At 43.4% G+C, this 22101-nt stretch overlaps 1 protein-coding gene across 1 annotated transcript in view; it reads right to left on the minus strand.

Annotated features, from left to right (window-relative positions):
• The window catches only part of LOC144828007 (neural-cadherin-like), a 266439-nt gene that overhangs the window by 121968 nt on the left and 122370 nt on the right, over window positions 1-22101 (minus strand). Inside the window, exons 11-12 of the mRNA XM_078686153.1 lie at window positions 19820-19992; window positions 19526-19693 (exon numbers count right to left, since the gene is read on the minus strand). Coding sequence (XP_078542279.1) covers window positions 19526-19693; window positions 19820-19992 — 341 coding nt within the window. The remainder of the gene's footprint in view (window positions 1-19525; window positions 19694-19819; window positions 19993-22101) is intronic.

A 22101-nucleotide genomic window follows, 5' to 3' on the forward strand; every position in this document is an offset into this window, starting at 1 on the left:
GCGCGGAGGCAAATTAAGACCTCTACTTACAAAAACACACTCAGTGGAAAATAATTCAGAACAACAAACTGAAATAATAGCGTTAAAATGGCGCTAGATAATGCCGATCGCGAATTCCCGACACTTATTGTGTGCGATTCGTATTACTGCGTCAAATCATACAATAATGATTTGCAGAAATGGATTCAAAATGGTTACAGAGATGACACAGGTGCCACAATAAAGCAGAAAGCGCTTTGGGAACAATTAGTTCTTTTAAAGAAAGAACTACCAAAAACTCACGTGATACATTCACTGAGTCATCAGCGTGATGGCGTTCACGTTGCAGGGAATTCATTGGCTGAGACAGCCACAGCGGTAGCAACTAAACCGGCCACCGTAGCTACAAAAAAGCGTACAGTAAAACACATTGACGGTGAAACTGTGCTGGCGGTGAAAACGTCATCAAAAGGCGACAGTTCAGCACTACCGATCAATTATCCACTCAATTATACATACATAATCGATGCAAACTCAGTCCCTTTTGCTCGAATCCCTGGAGTGGGGGATAGAGTAATTCCAAACACGGACAGGAGAGGCTTGTTAATAGCAGACGCACATATGGGTGAGGGTCTCAGACACCTTAAGCTAAAAGATTCTCTGGAAGAATTACAATCAGTGTACTGGTGGCCAGGCATGAGCCTGCATCATCACATTTTTGTAAAAAACTGCCCAGACTGCAATAGAGATCGCAGTGGCGAGCGAGGAGGACTATTTCCATGGCACTTCGCTCCAGAAAAACAACAACAATAAAAAAGTACCCATCACGAAAAAGCGTTATATTAACATAAAAGACAAATTTTCACTTATGATGTAGACCCCAGCGCTCGGCTGACGTCTGGACTGTTATACAAGGATTTGCAAGTCTATAATGGCATATACGCTAGAAGCATGCTACGTTTTGAATAATGTATTCCTTTTAGCCCTGAGGCTTATAGGGAAGCATGTCCAAATGCATTGCATAGCGGTACTCTTCTCACTTCCTTCCTGAGGGATACGGGATGGTGTAAAGAAAAAACCAAGACATAAAGCAATCTATAACGGAAAAGGTATTAGGTTCGGGAGCTGGGTGGGTCAAACATTTAATAAGTGTCCAACGTAGTCTAAATAACCTGCCAAGGAATTCTCTGAAAGGGTTCAGTCCGTACGAACTATTGTTCGGGACTAGAATGATGATCCAAGATCTTGATAGTCAGACTTCAGTGGTTAAAGACAAAAGCTTTGATATCAAAGATCGTTTGGCTATTTTACAGGACTTAAATGAAACAAGAAAAGACCTGAGCAACATAAAGTTGAAACAACAGCCAACAACCACTGAAGAGAAACCACCTGTCCCAGCAAGGCCTGTCTGGATTCCAAAAGTCGGGGATCTAGTCAGAGAGAAGATCGCGGTAAAGAAGGAATTTGGGCCTTCTTACAGAAAAGCAGTTCCTGTCTTGTCTGTCAACGGGACAAGATCAGTAGTACTACCGCCCCTTGCTGGTAAAAAGGAGAACCGAGTTGTATCCATCGACCTGGTTAAACCACAATCATGTGGCCGATAACAAACAGTAGGCCAAGTGGACTCCCAAGAAGTAGCAGAACACCAATGTTTGCTACGAATACAGAGGCTCAAACTGGAACACTGATCACATTTGGAAAATCTACAGTGAATCAACAAGGACTATGCAACAAAGCAATGGAACTTGAACCTCTTAAAACCCAAATTAAAACTTGTCATCAAGAAACAACAACCTATGATAATGTAACTGCAGACTTTGCTAATGAAACAAAGCAAAATCCAAAAACAATTGGAACAATTGACAGAACAGCATCCAGCTACTTCATCAACTTCGATGATTCATCTGAAGACCTGAGTGAAGCAAAGAAACAGCCATCAACAAAAACTTTTAAAGACAAAGCTAAGGAACTTTTTCAACAGCTGAAAGAAACCTATCTGATTTCTCCATGGATTGAATTTTGGGTGGCCTTCGGTGCATTTATCCTCATTCTTTGGCTCATCATGGTACTATGCTTGGGACATTTCATTGAAGGAAAATATGCTAAAATGGACACAGCAAGCCAGAAAATCAACTTGGTCCTTAAACCACACACATCTTCACACATCGAGAAAAGAGAACTTTCTTCAGTGAACTTCACAGCCAATCCTATACCAGGCGGTGTAGCATGGGACAAAACTGATTATGAAATCTATGGTCCTGGTGAAATCCTGAAGTATCCACACCAATTCAAGATCTCATTGAGTGACTTTGTAAAACCGAGCTCCTTTGCTGATGATTGGGACTTTGAAAGTATTAATGATATGATGTCTGATCTTGTGATGTCTGCTAAATTTACAGAACATGATTATTTGCAGGGTTCGTCTAATTATGATCAGATGTTCTGCTACAACCACTATGGTAACCATTATCTACATAAATCTGCTCAACCTAGAAATGTTTTAAATTATAACCAATGGGAACATTGTGCTACTCCTCCAAAAGACAGCTCAAAAACATTTTATGATAAATATTCATACTTTTCAGGGTTTAACACAAGTAATGCAGAAACATTTTATTTCAAATTGTCAAATAAGACAGGTATGAAGACCATGCTTACAAACACAAAATTGATATATTCCGATTCATTCTTTGAACAAATGAATACATTTGGGTTTGATTTCTGGAACAATAATATTGAAGCAAAAACTGTTTGGGGTACAAGAGATTGGCAAGTACAAGGTATAGAATCATTGTTTAGAGCCTGCATGATCCCAGAACAAATTATATTCTTGAATGACACTATTCAACAAACTACCTGTCTTGGCTTAGCCAAAATCAAAGATTTGAACAAACCGTCTATTCCAAAGCCAACAATGAACAGTAATAGCTCTATAGATGTTGAGATAGACGTAAACCAAATATTAAACCAAAACAGAACACATCCTGAATGGAAAAAATGGTTGATCTGGCCCACAGATACAAATAACTGTCAAGACAGATTCCTGAACAAAAAACAGGGGTTCACATTGACTAGGCCAGACCCTAGATATTCCCAAAGACAACATCCAGGGATAGTAACCACCTACAGCGTGGGCAAGCTCTGCCTTCAATGGCTACGAACGTCCACACTGGCTGAAATGAAGCAACACCTAACTTTACTTACAGAAGGTGCTGACTTGCGTGATTTCATATTGGGACCACGCAAACAGCGTCAAAAACGTTTCATAGCGGCCTCTATATATGCAGCTTAAAACGAAGTTTGGAAAGTAACTCAAATTGAGACAGCAGAAAAAATACGGGAAATTGACCGTATTAATTTGGAAAAATCACTTTCTGTGGTGGACAATGGGTTAATGACTCTGTCCTCCAGAATATATTCTCTGGACAGCATTGTGTCTTCAGCAATCGATATAATATCGCAAGACTTACTGATGTTACAACACGGTCAGTCCCAATTGCGTTCTATTGTACAGCTTGGCTGGACGTTACAAAATCTGCGTTCTGGCTATGTGCCTTGGCGTTTAATCAACACAACGTCATTATTTAATATCTTTAACCTTACTGATAAACAGATCAGTTTGGCACAGAAGGGTGCTGACTATACAACTCTGAGCATTGAAAAACTTGAGAGATTACCATTGACAATGTCAGAACGACCTGTCATTGAATGGATAATACATGGAATAATAAATATTCCGATAACTACTTTCCAGTTTCAATTCTGCCAAAAATATATACAGGCAGGCCAGTATGAAAGGTTGGGTAAAGGATACATTAAGTCAATATGGAACTTGCCCTATACACACGAATGTGTCAGTAATAAAGGCCAGAAAGTGTTTCTCAGTGGCGATAATTGTGCAAGATCACTAAGCGGTACACTTCTGTGTCAGGGTATTAGTTTGCATGGAGCCTGTGAAGGGACTTCAAATAACCTTTCATGTTACCAGCTAGGCACACCTGCAACACGAATAGAACCATTCTTTAGGAGACTCTCGAACGGGAGTTACATTCTAATAGTAGATCGCAGATGTTGTAGTTTGCTGCCCGGAAAACCTTATCTCATAACCGTGACTAGGAAGGTCATGTGCTGTGAACGAGTATTGTTCCCTAACAATTCTCCAGACAGGGAAGCAAGGTTATGACCAGATTTGAAAATTGCTTCTATTCGAATGGATACTTTAAGCAGAATGAAGACTGTGCTCCTACAGACGCCGACCAGGCTCACGTCATCAAAAGAAACGTATGATCTCCAAGTTGCAAGGACAACAGAAGAGATTCATTCATTATTATCAACTAATTCCCCCATAAATTTAGCAGAAATACTGAACGAAATCTTAAATATTTCTGATACCACTGGTGTCTCCAGTGTATTTAAAGCAGTGTTTTCGGGTGCTTTAACTCCATTCAAAGCCATCCTGGGTATTTTTCCAGACTTTGTCCATTCCATTTTTGGCGGACTTCCACTCCTTTTGGGACTAATAGCGGGTATTCTATTTTTGATCCTGTTATTTCGCTATGGCAAACCATGTCACAGACAAAACACCTGCGACAAGGGAAGAAATGATCCTAGCCATTGGCTACCGGGACCGCATAACTAAAGTCCTTGGACTAGCACGGCTTCGGGACCTGAACATGACCTGGTCTCTTTCATTTAGACCAATGTGGCAAAGTTGTGTTATGCCTGTATTAAGGTGCTTGCTATGCGGCGAAGAATGCGTGTTGGACACCTGTCTGGCACTACAATCGGATGTGCCAATGGACGCAGATACCTTGTTGAGTCCGGTAACGGCTCATGCATTGTGCTGTCCCCAGCGGCTACCAATCCTGATGACGGCATTCGTGGAGACTTCACCACTACGATTGAGGGGTAGTGAAGCACAAGATGAAAGCAGCATCGATCAGGTACGACCTTCAGTCAGCTATGCTGATCAAAACATCAATGGAGGCAATCATGCTCAGGCTCATGAATGCATGGTAACAACCTTTTCCGAATTAGTGGAACTTACGCAAGAAGCTGTTGACAATTTTTTCAACAGTCTAAATGATATGATGTGATGTTTTCACCAGAGCAACAGGAATAACTTTGAGCAAACTAGAACTCGGAGTTCCCTACATCCTGAATTTGGCCTTCAACATTTAAAAAGCGATATGAAATTTTTTTTTTTCAGTTTTTCAGACTGCAAGAACCTTTTTTCCCAATTCAAAAATATTTACGATTTTTTGGGACACTTATCTTCTGCTTAAAGTAGACATTATTCTTAGAGAACTAAATTTCTATTTTAGGTAGTCACGAGACATTCGCTATCCTCTAGCACTATTATACATAACTTTATGATTGTGATGAAATGGTCTCGCACTTTTTTTTCTGTATTAAGAGCCATTTCATGTGTGGTTTTCGCATTTATTCATGCTGAATTTAGAAATATGCGTTATATGTTTAGCATTATTAGACTGCTTGTGCATATAGTACACGTGATAGTACATGTGATTATGTTTCAAAATTTTCAAGATACATAAGAATGTATTTTGGGGTGGTACGGTATACACAAACGCTACTGGGTTCACTATGCCTAGATTTGTAAATATGGACATAGTCTACGTGGAGTGGGTGTGATGTATTCCTATAAGTACTGTATCGATTCCCCTATTCCTGACCCTGGTTTGGTTAATAATTAACTAGCAGCCATCTAACGGTACAAAAGCCGTTATCTGATTAAGCCACACCACGGCACAGAAGCGCGTTATCTGATTAGGTCATAACGCATGCCATCTAATTAGACAAGCGATATTCCTCCAGCCCCTGATAAGGCATACGGAGTTCTCAAAACAAATCAAACCTACAGCGACCTGGGAAATTCCCATAACCATAGTTTTGATTTCACCGAGAACTTCAGCAAAGAATGTGCGAATAAGCCCGTTCATATGACATCCTTATTGACGTATATATGTCCATCCTTACGTCAATCTCGGCACCTTTCAGGTATAAATATTACCGACATTGCCTTAAGCAAACACATGCGGTGGTGACGAGATCGGAGCAGCGAGACGTGCTGAGGAGCCCAGCAGAGAGCGAAGCCCACAGGCGCTGCCCCGCCTTCCTGACGCGCTGAGAACGAGACGCTGCCTTTCTCCTGCTGAGAAATCCAGCTCCGGCGCTTCCAAGCAGCCCTCGCAGGCAGCTGGAATATCAAGACCTGGGATAAGAGATACCAGCCCTCCATCATTCTAGATCTCAGGTACAGAACTGAATAACCCCTTGCAGAGAATTCTCGAATCAGTCCCTTGGCAAACAAACTTAACTTAAACTGCTACTTATCTACTCCCGCCCACGTATTAGGCTTAGGTCAGGTACACTGGGGTAGGCGTGGTTAGAAGCACCAGTTGAGTATGATTAGTCAAATGTATATATGTATGTATCTATTTTATCCATTTTAAAGTATCATATGGCTCAGAAACCATATCAATGCTTTTACAGTATTATTTTATAATTCTGTCTTTACTGTATGCACTTTACTTAACTACAAGTATTGCAATAATAGCGATTCATTTCTCTTGTATGAGAAAGGAGACTGATCAATAAATAACATCTTTTATTGAACACGCCCGTCTCTTCCTTTTCTCTACAATCTGGTGAAACTAAGAATGCACTGAACTGACTGAGTAAAATAAGTTGTCTTTTGTTTTCACACGACTCTAGAGATACACTCTTGATTAGGGGAGAGCAAAGTTGTCATGTTCTATGGTTGTCAGAAACGAAATCCCTTCTTGTCTATCCAGGGAGGTTAAAATCCTCCTTGCCTATTCGAGAAAGTTTCTAGTGAACTCTGAGCTAGCTGGCAAACACAAAACTTTAAGTCTAATATCATCGGTAGAAGACCTAGTTAACCTCTGCCCTAGGTTTATACTATTGAAGATATTATTCCAAGGCGCAGAGCCTATTGGGATAATAGGAACTACACTACATGGCGCCCAACCATTTGGATAGGCGATAAAACTAACGCAAGACATTAGAGTAACTCAGTCGTGCTTTTTCACACAGACCCCTTTCTTCCCATAATACTCCAAATACGTCTGGAGTGGGTGAAAGGTCATATCCGCCAAACCTCGCAGGAGGAGACTCCTATGTATGGTTCTTGGTTAATTCAACGCTGAAGGATACACTGTTCCAAAATATTGTGCATCTAATCTTTGTTTCCATAGAAACCTGATCTGCAAATAAACAAAATAACCTTCTTGACAGTAGAATGTCAGAAACTGAAGAAGAAAGGGAGACAGTGAGACTAGCAGCTGAACTCCTAATAGCAGACAATACTCTGCTGGAAAATGACCCAGATGCAATACTCATCCCAGTCAACATAAGGAAATCTATAACCCTAAAACTTATAGAAAATGGACTGACACCAAGAGGTGGTACAGTCATATTCGTAATTGAGGCACACGAATATCGGCAGACAGAGGTATTCTATTCATGGATAAACTTTCCAGCAGCAAACGCTGTAACAAAGGACTTCCACTATTACAAAATAGAGGAACCTCCTAGTGAGTACACTCCTTTCGAGGAAGTGGAAATACCACTCAAATTCCAAGAGCACCTGCTCTTGTTTCATGGCGCCCTAAAACATAATAATCACATCACCAGGCTCGGTCCACTAGGTAGACCAGGAGCAACGTGGCCGGTCCTAGCCGGATATACACCACATCCAGACATTGAAGAAATGCCTGCACCAAGCTTTTAGCACAGCTAAAACAATTAATAAAAATACATAGACAATTAGTCCAATATGTAATGCGGACTTCAACAGTCCAACCAGCTATTAAAATTCCACAGCTGATCCCTCACCAGGGGAACACAAATAAAATTACACCTCAGAACATACAGTCCTGTCTAGGTAAAGTACCCGCAAAACCGCAACAAATTCCTTTCTGGCTAGCACAAAAAATCACTCAAATAGAGGCGGTTTTCCAGATACCACCCCAGTTGAGAAACATAGGATTCTGACTATCTGTCTCCCAATGGGAATCGCACCACATGTGGAGGACTGTGACACTTGGGTAACAGTCTTTGCTTCCATTTACACAAAAACACATGGTCTAATATCGTCGGTAGAAGACCTAGTTAACCTCTGCCCTAGGTCTATACTATTGAAGATATTATTCCAATGCGCACAGCCTATTGGGATAATAGGAACTACACTACAATGCGGTCACAAATCCTCTCACATTTAGAACGGTCGTCGTGTATGATACTAGGGCCGACTTCAGTGCTTGTAAGGGCTGATTTTACGAATCCACTCAGCCATCCACATAAAATAGAGATCTGTTCTTTGCAGCATGCATATTAACCCTCTGGGCTACTTTATGGCGAGTCAAAACTGCCTCTAGACAAAACTCTGATCTCTATCTCTAGTAGGAACGTTATTATTTTTTTTTTTATTCTTTTTATTAAATCGAGGCATCGAACAAAAGACACAGTACAGAAGAATCACATTAAAATCTGCAGTACATCTTCAGAGGGGGGGGAGAGAACTAAATTATATACATGTCAAAAACATCAAGGGGATGAGGGAACATCAAAAACAGAATCTCTAGGTGGCACACAGATCTCTCCTCTAAACTTATTCCACTGATCCTAAATTGAGGCCCATTTTTGGGGACATCCTCTCGCCATATACACAGTTTTTTCTCGAAACATACTCCAGTCTAGGTCATTTTTCCAGTTCTCAAGGGTGAGAGGCAACTCGGAACCCCACCGTTGGGCGATATTCCTTTTCGCTATCATGAAGCCCAGTGTGGTCCACTGTGTCTGTGCAGAGTTAAGATCAGTAGGTTCCCAGATATTGAGAAGGCATCTTCGCGCCTCCGGTGGTAAGGAGACACCTGTGACCTCGTGAATAGTGTTATGAATCTCTACCCAGTACTTGACTATGTATCGACACTCCCAGATGATATGAAGGAATGTACCCACAAGACCACACTTACATCTACACAGTCCAACATCCAATAACCGCATCTGTACAAGGCGGGGGGCGGTGACATAGACCCTGTGTAGTATCTTTAACTGTACACGTCGCAATCTTGCAGGAATAGCAACCACTTTTGGGGAGGACACAGCCGACTGCCAGTCCTCATCATCCAATTCTATACTGCCAGTCCTCATCATCCAATTCTATTCCGTCTCGCGTCCACTTATCCCTCAACTCCCTAAGTAGATCCACCCTATTATTAATCAGTTTCTTGTAGATCAGGGAGATTGTTTTTTCGGGGAGATGACCATCTAAGATTCTATCTTTAAGGGGCGATGCCTCCGATAGGTCTACCTCTACAGGCAGGGCCGCCTGTAATGAATGGCGAATTTGCGCATAGCGGAAATATTCAGAGCCTGAAAGCGCAAATTCAACCTGCATTTCTTCAAATGTTTTAATCCGCCCCTTCCCCCACATGTCCTTAATAGTTGAAATCCCTATCAGCTCTCACTCATCGACCCCCTTTGTGTTCCAGAGCTTACCCAATCGTTCCGAATCAAAAAGTGGGGTAGCTAGTGTTAGCTTATCCCTCCTCCCCAAAGAACTTGTGGTATCATGCCAGATCCCCACTGCATGTTTAGTTGGTCCTGTCAATCCCAGCTTCATTGGCTTAGAATACAGTGCCCTGTTGTAACTACCCCCTGGGAGGAGCCACTTGTCCATAGCGTATCCGGGATCGGCTACGGGTCCATACGTTCCATAGTTAATTGCAGCCAACTGGGAAGCCCAATAATAACGCTTGATATCTGGGAGGGCAATACCTCCGTCATACCATGGGAGCGTCAGCTTGGCTAGAGCAATACGGGATCTCCCCTCCCATAACAGGCTACGCTGTAGCCGCTCCACCTCACAGAAATAACTAGCAGGCACTACATCCAAGGTATTCTGAAGGGCATAAAAGAAACGAGGCAGAGACATCATCTTGAAGAGGTCTGCTCGGCCCAACAGAGAGATCGGAAGCCTCCGCCAATGAGCGGAGTCACTCCTAAGCCTCCGCAACGGGGGAAGAAGATTTTCAACATATCTGACTGCCGGGTCCAGAGAAATGAAAATACCCAGGTATTTGAACACACTCGTATTAATCTGGATGGGACAGTTTTTCGGAGGAACCGGGGCCTCCTCCTGGAGACAAATAACAGAGATTTCCCCCAATTGATGGAGAGCCCAGAGTTTTTACCAAAAGAGGCCAGGACATCGCACACCACAATGAGGGACTTCCGAGGGGAGGTCAGATAAAGCAGAATGTCACCCGCATATAGCGAGATCTGATCTTCCCAATCAGGGGACCACCTCATGCACCGGATTGATGGTTCCCAACGAATCCAAAGTGAGAAAAGGAGGGGGAGAGGGGGCAGCCCTGCCGAGTGCCCCCACCCATACGAAAGGATGCAGAGACCCGGCCGTTAACCACTACCTGGGCGAGTGGCTCAGCGTACAATAAACGCACCCAGCCAATAAAAGCAGGTCCAAATCCAAATTTAGCCAGGACCGCCCACAAATAGGCACATTCTACGGTATCAAAGGCCATGGTTGCGTCAAGGGAAGCGATTACGGCCGGCTCCCGCAGAGTGTGGGCTCTAGCTATCACGCCATGCAACCTGTGTAAATTCAGGGCCGTATTTCTATGGGGAATAAAGCCCGATTGGTCCGGGTGGATCAGTCCACTAATCACTTTTACCAGTCTATTAGAGAGAAGCTTGGCCAATATTTTGGGCTCCGCATTTAATAAAGAAATAGGCCTATAAGAGGCACAGTTGGTCTTTGGCTTACCTTCCTTATGAATTACCACCTCCGAAACAGGAACATTATTAACAAGAGTTGGCTTAACATTTTTAATACTGCCTGAAAGCTGGACGCACACTCTGCAGCGGGTGCTTTTAAATGTAAGTCATTGCTAAATACAGAGACCCCCTGAGTTCAGTGCGCCCTCCTTCAGGTCAGCGCCCAGTGCGGCCGCACCAGTCGCACCGCCCTAAAGCCCGCCCTGTGCGATACTGCATATTCTGTGTGCTCACTTATTAAACTGCCACTGGTGAAAATAACTGCCAGTAAAGCATAGTGGTAAATTATAATGCGGTATAATTAACCTATAAGTAGCTAAACATAGAACCTGAATTCGGGCGTTGCAGTTCATCTTCAGACAATGCCGCATAACGTCAAATAGTTGTGCCACGACATGCTTGAAAGCATTAATGCAGCAAGGAAGTGAGAATAGTTCAACAAATGACTTACGATAAGAATACTGGATACAACCTTTGGATGCTCTGAAACGTAAGCAAATGATATAACCACATTCGAACTGTAGAAAACTACTGTGAAAAGGGGTAACCGAGTTGTTGTCACGTGATGGAGAATGTGGGTGTCACCATAGGTCTCATGGGTGAACAGGGGCGTAGCTTGCTCAGTAAGATTGAGGGGTGTGAGCTTCAGATTTATCTATAACCACGCTGCCATACAATGCTAAACTACATTATACGACAAGAAGGACGCATGAGAGGTGCTTAAGGTGCAGTGGAAATGGAGATTAATGTGGACTGGCAGGAGTACTAAGTGAGAGAAAACACAATATTTTTCAAAATACCCATCATGTTTGTCGACTTTCAAAACAGAGGGAGACGGTGTGTGCTTTTTCTGTCTTGTGTGTATGTAAAAATTGTTGGTGATATCCGACAGACACCTCAGGATACCCGACTGAAAGCACTCCTAGCAACTGTCTACCACAAAACACCCCTCCGGTGGGTGAAGTGACTAGCGGAATGGTGACCGCAGCAGTACTCTTGGTAGAAACAAGGATCCTTTTCTACTGGTACATATAGGGATCTGAGTTTTGTATAAAATGAATTGATTAATGATTGATCATTATATGTTTCTTACCGCCGGTTTCTTTTTTAGATGCAGTTTACATGGAACCAAACCGGGTTGTTTGATTGTGGCTTTTCGCACCTCGTTTCTCTGCACATTTTCCACTTTTCATGGCAAGTTTTTCAGACTCCTCCATTGCTGGTGAATGTTTAAGTGAAGCAAGCAATATGGGAAAAGTCCAACATACAGCAGGACCTAATTTGTGCATGAATGAATTAATGAATTATATGGAGCGCTCTGTGAACTGAATCATCTCAAGGCTCTTCCTGGTAGGTGGACTGATTGCACGAAGCAATCATGGCAGGTCCGTTTTTTCCACAAGGCGAGGTGGTTTGTTTTTTGTAGATGCTGACGGGACTGCAAACCAGTGCAGAAGGTTTGTTGGGTTGCAAGAAAGGACTTTAGCAAAGGAGCACAGGACGCATCTAGCGGTGTACTGTTGTGTTGTGCTGGCGAGATGTTTCGAGACAATTCGTGCATGAACTAGAGGCAGGGGATATTTTAAACCATATCCTTTTGCATTCGCTTTATGAGAATGACTCTTACTAAGGGCCACTAAAATTATACAATTCTCTTGCTTTTTTGCATAGTTAAGGATTTGATGCATGTTGAACATAATCCATCATCTGCTGCATAATCTGCAACTTTTAACAAAAAAAAACTTGTTTTTGGCTCAAACGGATGATAAGTTATTAAAATCTTAGCAATATGTGTTTCCAAGCGTTGGAAGACCCTTGGCAAAGGTTAACAGGCCATCTATCAATTTAATAATTATGTATTTGGTCGCTAAACAGGTACTAATAAGGTGAAATATTTGCCCAGACAGTATTACCATGCGAAAAAATGACAAAATAATGAAGCGATATTATTTTAAAAAGTGCTGTATTGTGGTGCATAATTTAGCTTTTCCTGCCGAATAATTTAGTCAACACTGCCACATAATTTGGTACTCCACTAATGCATAATTCTAGTGTCCCTGTTCATACTTCAGGGGTTTAACCGAGTGCCTTTTTTGTGCAGTTAGCTTCTGTTGGTGTCCCCGACACTTATCTCTGGGATCAACATTTAGGGGCAGATTTACAAGTACTGGCGCATCCCTGCATATCGGCAGGGATACGCCAGTAATTGTGCGCCGCAGCTCCACCACCCATGATGCGCCGCATTTACAATGCAGCGCACCCTGGGGCAAAAACGGCACAGATGCGTCACGCATCTGTGCCGTAAAAGCGGCGCATTGCTGGAGTTGCGTCACAAGTGCGACGCAGCTCCAGCAATAATCAGGGGGGCCCTATGTGCACAATGCTGGGTCAATCCTTACCCCTGCTTCAAGCAGGCGCAAGGTTTTGATGCAGCATGGGCCCAGAAGTGACTGAATGAAATCTTGTAGATTTCACTCAGCCACTTTTGGGGGCGTTCCTGCGCCGGAACGCCTCCCCCTGCGATGGTACGCCTCGTCTGGCGCAGGGCTTTACAACGTGACGCATCTGGGAGATGCGTCACGTTGTAAATGCCCCGCACCATGGTGCATCCATTGCGCTGCCGCTGCGTCACAAAAGTCAAACAACGGAGGCGTAAAAGCGGCACAAGGGGCTTGTAAATCTGCCCCTTAGTTTTCTTGAACAAACGTGGAACAAGAGTAAGACCGACAAAGGCAGAAAAGGGAGAAAGAAAGAGGAGGAAAATGAGAAGGAAACACCTGCAAATGTAGGGCTTTGGAAGAACGAGGCTTGCGGTGGAATCAAGACTAGGCCGTCTTGGTGTTGACAACCACTGCAGTCTGCGTTATGCAGGGTCTGGTCTTAACTCCGTGTTTCATTTTGTTTTTTAACAAATAAAGCATCGATTTAAGCTGGTGCGCAGACTTTCTTGGATACTGGTATCTGCTTCGACACGGCGGTGTCGGGTGCCCTTGTAATGATTTCAGGGTTACACAGACGATGTCGGCAAATTTCCTGCTAACATCCACTCATGGTCGACTCTTATGGAACCTTCGCAAACAGTCTATTCCGATATCATGGCAGCCTGAGGGATTTGCCGCAGTTAAAGGTGTTTGCTTTGAAGTTAGGGACAAGAACGTTCATTCACAGCATGATTCGACTAAAAAGTTTTTAGGAAAAAAACCCTAATACCGAAACGCCACAAGGGGGCAGTAGTGGACAATATATTGGGAAAACGTCTCTCCCTGTAAAATGGAAATTCTGCAAAACGAAGGGAACCGAGTGTAAGAGGGACTCCGAACGAAATGTACTTGTTGAGCGATATTAACGTGTCCTTTAACGAATGCTCACCAGACGTGCCGAGTGCTTTTCATCCACTAATGTAGAGACAACACTCGGATCAATGCATTTTGCAGGAGCGTCCTTCACCCTGAACTGCTGGCTGCACCTACAGCAGCGGGCACCGATACAGCACAAGAGACAATTTGTGTTATGGCTTTCCTTTATCCTAGTGCAGGACTGAGAGAAATGGCTTACCCTGCTAGGGGATCGGCTTTAGTTGAAAAAGAGATAAAGGGCACCGTATGTAGCTCATACTGCAGAGGCGGCTCCTGCGCTAAGGCGGAGGAGCGTCGCCCCACTGCCTTGAATCAGCAAAGAAAGAACAAAATAAAATGATAACAACAAAATGTTATTATCATTTTTTTTGTCCTACTGCTGCGGCAGCATCCGTGACGGGCGTGGCTGCAAGGGGGGAGTGGTAGAACCCTCCTAAGTACGCAATGTCTGTTTGTCAGCCCTCCTGGACCGCCCAAACCAGTCATGCGTACTTTCCCCGTTCTCCATTCAGGCTGCATTACAGACTACATGGAGAACATGCCCAGGCCCCCAGTCCCAGGCTGAGCGCTGTATCGCGGCACTTAGACCAATCACAAAGCTGTATTGCAGCGATGTGATTGGTCAGGGGAGCCTGGCTTTGCTCCCTGTTCTCAGTCCATGGAGGAGAGCAGGAGCAGAGACTTAGGACCTGATAGCAAGGTAAGTGTTTATTTTTATTTTTAACATTGCGTGTGCGACCCCACCCCCACGCCACCCCCCGCACCCGCCCAGCCACCCGCAAGCTGTGCCGGCCACCACTGTGCAGATTGGTTTCTGTCGTTCCAAACATAGTGCCACAGCCATTTAGCAAAGATCCGGACGTCAGGGTCCCAAGGCCTACCCTAGCCTCTGTGACATGGAGCACTTTCATCCTGCAATCATTTTACTTCAGGGTCTACAATGGAGACCACATTTAAGAAGTGTCACTGTTCATCTTAGGAGCCATAGACCTGTTGGGTGCATCGGCAGCCACTTGGTGGTGTTTGTACCGTCATCTGTTCTAGAGATGATATACAGTCCGTGGACGCCATTACAGTCGGCTGATGTTTCCCAACGCCTGGCAAGCTCCTGTTTACTGTAGGAGTTGAAATTGTGAGTCTGGTGGTATTTATTACTTCCAGTAATTACTGCGTACGTCAAATATGCCCCCCTTCATTCCAATTCGGCTGGTCAAACCTTTTGTAATTTAACATTGGAATAATATGAAGTATTTACAGTATTGTATGTATTTTGGTGCAGTGAGCAACGCAGTCCACAGGTTAATATGAAGCATTTCTGATTCATTTTTTTAGAGCAGGCAGTGGTCCGTGGGACCACTGCCTGCCCTTAAAAACGTTTTCGCTGCCAGTCAGAGAGGGGACTACTTCATGTTTGAGACTGGCTTACCAGCTACTTGAAGTAGGCGGTAAACAGCGATTGTTTTGCGACCACATTCCGGGCGTAAAACAATCATACATCCCCTTGCCACTCGCTAAGAAGGGACGCCTTTGTCACACCCCCTTCCTAATAGTGACTCACAACCCTATTTTGTGAGTTGGTAATAGGTTACCGACTCGCAAAATAAGGTTTGTACATAGTAAAATACATTTTACGGGACACACTCGGCCCACTGGGCTGTTTGCGACCGGTAAAATGCGTTGTACATCTGGCCCTAGGATTCTTATTGTTTTATAATGGAAAAAGTCAGGAGCCGACTTCAATACTTTAAGCAGCACAGACTAGGGGCCCTTGTGCGACTCTGCACTCTGTGTGAAAGTACCTGTGAGTACCAAACATACCTAATAAATATCATGTAGATTAACTGCAGACCCTATATTCTACATAAACAAGACACTCTTTTCAAGAACACTATTCCTCTCCCAAAAGACATTTTGGACAACACCACTTTTAAAGTTCTGCGCTTTCCTTTTAGAAATCGCTGTCAGAAAATTATAAGCAATACAATTTGTGTTCAACACAAATCTTTCAGGAAACAGAGTGAGGCCGGATGGATTTGTGCTTTCTCCTCTAACCAGCATTGGTTGGCTTTCCTGGATATAACTAGTGCCGAAGGTAAAACGGAAAGGGAGTCTGATATGAAGGAGCTGGGATTCAAGGGTTGGATAATGTACACTGCAGATGCTTACGATAGGACATTTCACAATATGCTTAATTTTTACAGGTTGCAGATAGTTCCTTAATGTCTTCCTTTTTCCAATGCATGCCACTCTTCCGACACCCTTCCTGTAAATACTTGCTTGGTTTATGCACTTTGCCACACTGACTGAAATGCTTACGCTACGTACATTCAAGATGTAAGAGGCGCTCAAGAATGTGTGGCAAATGCACTTTAAAATATTTCTGACTTTGTGAGTGTGAAGTAAACTTGTGTTGTGTGCCCTTGCCTTGGTTGATCTCCAATGCTGCCCTATTTTAGGTCTCGCCTAAGCCAGCAAATGTGCTGACCTGGCAAGACATTTAGTGAGTGGGCTTTCAAAATCCGACCACACGCTTTTGCTTGTGGCCTAAAACTCGCGGTTACGCGCACAGTCGCCATCTGGCTTCCTATCTCTTCCTCATTAAGCGCATCGCTCAAGCGTATTGCTCACGGGCACCCTTAAATGCTTGTTTTTATTGCCTTTGTTTATGTGACGGAGATCCATTGCATTTGGCAGAACATTTCTGGGGCCGTACTGCATGAAATACACCAGGTGGCGCTAACGTGTTTTACAGAGCACCATAGAGCATTTTGTTCTGCGTTAAAAAAGACGCTTTAGGAGTGGCGACTAAGCAAGTTATGCACATAATAAATATTTTTGAAGGGACTAATGAAAATGTGTGAATTATAACATGAAAACAAAATGAAATAGTTTATAGACATCAACGAAGATTTCACTAATAGAATTAACACAAATGCCATATTTGCTCTTCCACCAGGCTTGCTGGCAGTCACGTGGTTTTCACATCCTAGTGGTGTTTTTCCACAGCGGCGTGAATAACAGGCTTTTTTTCTACGGTGAATAGCGGTGTGGTCTCTTTCACATACAGATTAGGTTGGCATTGAGTTGGGAAACAAATAAAAATGTAATTGCTAATGTTTTTCTTTTGCCTCATGTTGTGCCGTGGGCGAAACTCCTGTAAAGTGTTCTCCGCACAAGTGCGCGATACATGCTCATTGCCGCTCACTGACTAACACCCGGAGAAACGGCAGCATTCAGCGCGCGCCTGCCCTCTTAAACCCAACAAAAACACAGGTGACTGTTGTGGGCACTGTTACCAGGCCCTCGGCAAGGGGGTTCTGGCAATTTGACAGCACATCTGCATTGCCAGAACCGGTAACCATGTTCTATTTGTCTCTATATCTGTTACATACTAAACCAGGAGCCCCCGGTTCCCCTCAACATGTCTATACTTCCATGGCCTAATCTTTAAAGTGCAGTATTTGTAGGCACTTTTGCAATTTCCTATTTAAAATGCCTAATGAAAGATAAGAAAGAGAACAAGCATTGGCATAGCCAATAGGTCTCGCCTTTGGGACCTTATCAAAAGAATCTCTGGGGCCCAACTCATTGGCCCGCGGAAATAGGCGCTACCCCGACCGCAGTGCAATCGGCACGCAATTTAGGGATAATAATAGATGATAAGTTGTCCATGAGGACACACACAGCCAAAATTGCCTCCACATGCTTTCTCATCCTTAAATGGCTGAGAAAAATATTATGGCAACTGCCAGATGGGGCTCAGAGGACTGTCATACAGTCCCTAATTACGTCAAGAATAGACTATGGCAACGTCCTATTTTTAGGAGTTACAAATAGCGCTTTGAACCAGTTGCAAGTAGTCCAGAACTCCGCGGCCAGAATGCTCCTTAATCTCCCAGGACGTGCGAGGATGACAGGTCATCTTAAAAAACTACACTGGTTGAGAGTAACCAGCAGAGTAAACTTCAAAGCATTGTGCTATATGCACAGGATTAGCTCAGGTACAGCCCCGGAGTATCTATGCAAAATGGTACAGAAATACTTGCCTACGCGTAATTTACGCTCAATAAACCAAGCCAAATTCATCGTGCCCAGGGTAAAAAGGGCTAGACTAGGAGGTCGCTCTTTTTCCTTTATAGCACCGGCACTGTGGAATTCACTCCCCCTTCACCTACGGCTTGAACCCTGCTATCTACGCTTCCGCAAGGGAGTGAAATCTTGGCTGTTTGACCAATAGGTGTCCTCTGCTCTCTTACCAGTAATTCGGATCCAGGGCGCCGGGAAACCCTCAGGGTAGCTGTTGCGCCATACAAATGCAATAAAATAAAAAATATAAGTGTTTAGCCATGCAACAGTTGATGTTGTTGCAGCAAGGATATTGTGATGGATAACTAAACACTTATAAGGTCCCAAAAGCGAGACCTATTGGCTATGCCAATGCTTCTTTCCTAACTGTCTTCCCTTGCGACTCCCACCTCGTTAGGCCAACAGATATTCTAAGTCTGCCACTGCTAAGCAGGGATACTGTAATTATACATTTTTTAATATACTTATGCACTCACATCATATGCTTCAGACTCCATGTATTTTTAGCTATGGAAATTATGTGTATTTCAAGCATTCACCTATAACTTGCAGCTTTTTCTAAACATAAGTATTTTTATGCCCAGCCAAATACTGTCAGGCAAGCTCAGCCAACACCACATTAGGAGACAAGATGATGCAAACTCTTACTTTATGTTTTTTTACTTTTTTTCCCCCTTTCAATGTCTTCTGATGTTTCACATATTATTGAACTTGCAGAGCTCACACAAGCCATCGGCTTCTAGTCCTCATGAGAACCAGTGTACTTATCTATGCATCATGGCACTTGCTGTATACTGTTTGTGTTTTTAGGACTCTTTCACATTTCACATTTAATTTTTCCATTTTGCTTCTAGTCCTCATGAGAAACTACTGTACCCTGCCCCCTCTGCGCCACTCAGCGCCTTGAGACCCTCACGGTGAGTAGTTGTGCTTTATAAGAATATTGATTGATAGTTATGCATACTGGTGCTTACTGCATACTGTTTGTGTTTTTATGACTCGTTCTGTCTGTGCTCCATGTCCAGGATGCGCTGGTCAGGAGGGCATGATATTTTTAATAAATCCTTGATAACTTTTGAAAAAAAATGTATTTGCATTTCTGATTTGTAACGATAAAAGCCTTAAATTAGTCCCTGACAAAATGTTGCCTATTGTAATGCATAGAGATCAACTCCTATACCAAAGTCTAGGGTGTCTACCTATTTTACTGCCCTAAGAAAGCACATAGAATCAGAACCTTCAGCACTAGGATTCCTCACCACAATCTTGGTATCCCGGATGGTGTTCTCAGGAATGGTGACCCAGTACCCCGGGCGCTCCCACTGTGGAGGCTGGTTGAGGACATTGGTGATACTGACAGTAAGTTCCACGGAGCTGCTGCGATTTCCGCCATCGGTCGCTATGATGTATCGGTTGATCTGAGATGTCTACAAACCAACAAGAGAAGAAGAACATTCAGGTGAGAGGGCAAGCAAGGACTGGCCATGCGTGAAGAGGATTGAGGGACTCATTCCCACCTCCTGTTTCTGGTCGGAATCTCTGCTGGGCCTCACCTGTGAGATGGGCTGGCTCACGTACACCCAGCCCGTGCTGGGGTTAATCTGGAGGTACTCTGGTTGCTGCTGCGACAAGGAGTATGTGATGGCCGCGTTCACCCCTTGGTCATCATCGAGGGCTCCTGCTCGCAGGAAGCTGGTGCCAACTGGTGTATCTTCTCGGAGAAAGTCTTTAAAGAAGAGAAGATAACATAATTCAACTTCACATATGTGTCACATTTGCAGCCTCACCTCAATGGATTGGACAGGGTTTCTTTTTAGAGGGATTCATTCATTCTGTCTGGCCAAAGCGAGGCGTTAACTTTAAGGTTGCCCCATCTCAGGACTGGTAGCGAAGAGACCACATATATTAAACTGGGGCAATTCTGCGGATTGTCAGATGAGTCCTTGAAAATGTGCAGGACTGATGTACAAAGGCATATGATAGAGTCCCCTGCTTAATGCCGTGCTTTGCCATGCTGTTGAGAGAGTGTTTTAAGGGAAGGAGTTAATAAGAAAAGACTTGAAAATGGACTGTTTACTTCCCTAGGCTGTTTCTAATGATGTTCAGTACTAGGAGTGTAACGATTGAAAATGCTGCATGTTCAACAGTAATTTTGTAAAAATGCATGAACTATTAGTTGAAGTGCCTCATCCTAGGGAGAGCGGGGTTTACTCCATACATTGCCCCATTGTGATGAAATCTTGTTTCTGGTTCTAGAGGCCCATCAACAAAATACCACCTCTTCAGCAACTCTGAAGATAAAACACTAGTGTATATATATATATATATATATATATATATATATATATATATATATATATATGTGTGTGTGTGTGTGGCTTGAGTATGCAATATTACTTCTGCATTTATCTATAAAAAGCCTTGAAAATGACCTACTTCTACCACGAAATTAAAATAAACATTATCAAACAGAGAACATCTCTTAAAATATAGATCCTGGGATAAAGAGTAAGATAAGCAGTTTTCTTTAAAAGAGAATGGTCATTCACTTGACAACATATTTTAAATAGTACACCATTTAATAATTTGGTGTTTGAATGTGGCTTTATCTTAAATCATATTATAAACCAGTCATGTAATTGATAAATATGTTCTCTATGGCGTGAATCCTTATGTTCTTTTTTAATAATTTCTCTGGCACAGGAGTAGAGAGGTTTCATGGTAAACATTTGTTAAAGGAATGCCTGCATCAGTTGTATATGCTCCAGAATGCCTTTATTTCACCTCCCTCTCAAGAAGGAAATTCACTGTCATCAATTCCAGATAATATTCACTAGAAAATACTGCTGCTGAGACATGGGCATCTTTGGGCCGGTTCACCTAACATTTCACAAGCGCAAACTGAATGTGCAAGCACAGGTGTACAGTCATGTGCACCGGTCCTTCTACAGTGCTTGCACCCGCCATCCTCCTACATAGTGATGCATAAAGGGTGAAAGCGCACACAAAGGGACTAATGCTCAAAGGGGCAGCAGGAAACGTAACCACTGGGTAAGTGTGGAACTTGTGCACTGTGCACGATGCTCTGATCCTCCTAGGGCAAAACGCATATGTAAGCATGGGAAAAAGTAGATTTACATAGGGGAACTTCCACTATGACTGCAGAAACTGTGCAATCATAAATCTAGACTTGGACTGAATGAGTGGGCATCTCAATTGGCGGGTTTAAAAAAATGGGAACTCACATTAGAACTATGGCCCTTACTTATTTCAGGGTGGACAGCCCACCGTTCTGCCATGGGAACGGAGTAAATTATTACTCTGTCCCCATGACTGAGCGTCCACCTGCCTAATTTATAGATGACCGTCAAGCAGGCAGTCATTTATAAAGGCATTTTCAGGAACCGCCTTAGCAGAGGTTACAGTCAATGCATTTTATTATGTGCTACAGGGCTGAATCATTAGGATGCAGCCCTGTAGCACAGAGTATTCTTTTATCTTAACAAAAAGAAAATCCCGAAACAGAATTTTTTTGTTGTAAAGGTAATGCGTCCCTCGCCGTGGGAGTCTTCTACCATGGTAGGGTGAGCATCATTACTAGTTTACTGTGTCTTTCCGCCAGGTTTTTCCTGGTGGTGAAAGACTGTAAACAATGGCTACATGTCAGTCCATCCCCATTGGGCGCGGCGGATATGGAGCCAGAGCCATTTCTCTAACGGCCCTTGCTCACTAGGGCCATGAGTTTGGCCACAGTAGAGAAGAGTTGTCTCCACCATGGCCAAACTGAAGGTCCGCCGGCATATAGATTGGGTGGGCGGACCCCTATGTTGGTGAG

This window comes from Lissotriton helveticus, chromosome 4_1 (assembly GCF_964261635.1).
Source record: "Lissotriton helveticus chromosome 4_1, aLisHel1.1, whole genome shotgun sequence".
Taxonomy (NCBI): domain Eukaryota; kingdom Metazoa; phylum Chordata; class Amphibia; order Caudata; family Salamandridae; genus Lissotriton; species Lissotriton helveticus.